We start from the raw sequence: 2,563 nt of genomic DNA on the forward strand, positions 1-2,563 counted from the left end.
AAAAAAAAAAAAAAAAAAAAAAAAAAAAAAAAAAAAAATTAAAATAATAAAACTTATGTGAGCCTGGTTGCACGTACCTGTAGTCCCAGCTACTCAGGAGGCTGAGACAGAAGGATCACGTGAGCACAGGAGGTCAAGCCTGCAGTGAGCAATGGTCACATCACTGCAATCCAGCCTGGGCCACAGAGCAAGATACTGCCTCCGAAAAAAAAAGCCAGGCGCAGTGGCTCACATCTTGTAATCCCAGCACTCTGGGAGGCTGAGGTGAGCGGATCACATGAGGTCGGGAGTTCAAGACCAGCCTGGCCAACATGGTGAAAACCCCATCTCTACTAAAAATACAAAAAAATTTAGCCAGGCATGGTGGCGGGCACCTGTAATCCCAGCTACTCGGGAGGCTGAGGCAGGAGAATCACTTGAACCCAGGAGGTGGAGATTGAGGTGAGTCGAGACCACACCATTGCACTCCAGCCTGGGTGACAGAGTAAGACTCCATCTCAAAAAAAAAAAAAAAAAAGAAAAAAATAGCACTTCCAACCAGGCGCGGTGGCCCGCTGCAACACAGCGAGACCTGTTTTCTAACAGCAGCAGCAGCAACGCACTACCCGGATAAGGCCCCCAGCTACTACTGGTGTCTCCCACTTCCCAGGGCGCTGTCCACGCACGTTTTAAGGACAAGTCTCGTTTACCACATAAAGGTTTTTATTGAACTCAAACTCAGGGGCTCCAAAGCCTGAGGAAAAGAGGGAGGCGGGGTTTGCACGCAGAGGCCCAGGCCCCACCGAGGCCCCACTCCCCACCCCACCTACCCTTTTACCCGCTCCTGACTCAACAAGGGTTTCAGCAGCTACCAATCTAAGCTAACCCACTCTAATTAAGGTAATCCCCCGCCCTCCCCCCTCCCTGCTCTAGCACGTTGCCAAGCCAGGCACCTACCCAGGAGCCGCGGCTGCGAGGCCAGCCCTCCGCTGACTTCTCTCCATTTCTCCCAGGGCCTCCCGCTGCCGGCCTGGCCTCCCTCCAACCCACTTCCCACAAGTCTCGAGGGCATGTCACTTCCTCCACCCTGGCCCTCTTCTTCCAGCATCCTCAGCTCCTCCATCCTGCTGCGGCTTCTCCACTATCCTCCCTAAAGGTTCTTCTAGTTCCCTGGCCCCTTATCTTCTGCCCAAATCTCCCACCCCTGCTGGGGCCCCGGGTCAGCGCCGGCCCGCCGCATGGGTCCGCTGGTGGCGGATGAGGTCGGAGCTCTGGGAGAAGGCCTTTCCGCAGTCATCGCACTTGTAGGGCCGCTCGCCGCTGTGCACCCGGTGATGCTGCAGCAGCGTGGAGGAGCGGCAGAAGCCCTTGCCGCACACGGCGCACCTGTAGGGCCGCTCGCCCGTGTGGGAGCGCTGGTGCTGGATGAGCGTGGAGGAGCGATTGAAGGTCTTGCCGCAGTCGGGGCAGCTATAGGTGCGGCCTGGCAGGTGGGTGCGGGCGTGGATGGCCAGCACCGAGCTCTGGCCAAAGCGCTTGCCGCACTCAGGGCACTTGAAGGGCTTCTCCCGGGCGTGGCTGCGGGCATGGGGGATAAGGGCCGACCGCTGGGAGAAGCTCTTGCCGCAGATGCCACAGCTGAAGGGCCTCTGACCGGTGTGCACCCTTTGATGGCTGCGCAGGGACGAGTTCTGGCTATAGCACTTGCCGCACTCCGTGCAGCTGTAGGGCCTCTCGTGGCTGTGGGTGCGCTGGTGTCGCAGGAGGTAGGAGCTGTCGCCAAAGGCCTTGCCACAATGTGGGCACTTGTAGGGCTTCTGGCCAGAGTGAGTGCGCTGGTGGCGAAGCAGGTAAGAGCTGTCAGCGAAGGCCTTGCCGCAACGGGGACATTTGTAGGGTCGCTCGCCAGTGTGGGTACGCTGGTGTTTGATGAGGTCAGAGCTCTGGGAAAAGGCCTTGCTGCAGACCTCACATTTGTAGGGCTTCTCACCGGTGTGAATGCGCTGGTGCTGGATCAGGGTGGAACCCCGCCCGAAGCTCTTCCCGCAGATGCCGCAGATGTTAGGCCGAGGGCCCTGCCCACCCCTGGCCCGGCCACCCCGCCGGCTTGGACCTCGAAGGGCTCCTGTGAGACCCAGGGGATTCTGAAGCATCTCAAACTGTGGTGTAGACAGCAGGGCCCCTGTGGGCATCTCAAAAGGTGGCCCTATGGGCAGGTCACCTGTGGGCTGCTCCCCAAACCCCTGAGTGAAGGAGTCCAGGGGGTGAACTCCTACAGAGATATTCAAGGGACTCTTTTCCTCGGGGTTCAGAAGCATCTCTGCACCCTCCTGGAATTTGGAACTTTGAGCTTCAAATTCTGGGCTTTGGGTTTTGAGCTCAGGGTTCTGGGATTCGTATCTAGAGCTCTCAGATTCATAGCCAGGGCTCCGGGGTTCATACCCAGGGCTCCGGGGTTCATAGCCAGGGCTCCGGGGTTCATAGCCAGGGCTTTGGGGTTCATACCTAGGGCTCTGGGATTCAAACTCAGGGCTCTGAGAATCTGATTCAGGGCTTCTGGGTGCAAACTCAGGGCTTGGGGGCA

The 2,563-nt window shown here is 58.3% G+C and overlaps 1 protein-coding gene across 2 annotated transcripts in view; it reads right to left on the reverse strand.

The window, feature by feature from the left end:
• Positions 1-684: 684 nt before the first annotated feature.
• Positions 685-2,563, reverse strand: part of LOC108535408 (zinc finger protein 764-like) — an 11,379-nt gene continuing 9,500 nt past the window's right edge. For both annotated transcript variants that reach the window (XM_017881427.1, XM_017881426.1), the window contains exon 4: positions 685-2,019. In XM_017881427.1, coding sequence (XP_017736916.1) covers positions 1,200-2,019 — 820 coding nt within the window. In that variant the 3' untranslated portion in view covers positions 685-1,199. The remainder of the gene's footprint in view (positions 2,020-2,563) is intronic.

This window comes from Rhinopithecus bieti, unplaced genomic scaffold (assembly GCF_001698545.2).
Source record: "Rhinopithecus bieti isolate Rb0 unplaced genomic scaffold, ASM169854v2 scaffold_13243, whole genome shotgun sequence".
Taxonomy (NCBI): domain Eukaryota; kingdom Metazoa; phylum Chordata; class Mammalia; order Primates; family Cercopithecidae; genus Rhinopithecus; species Rhinopithecus bieti.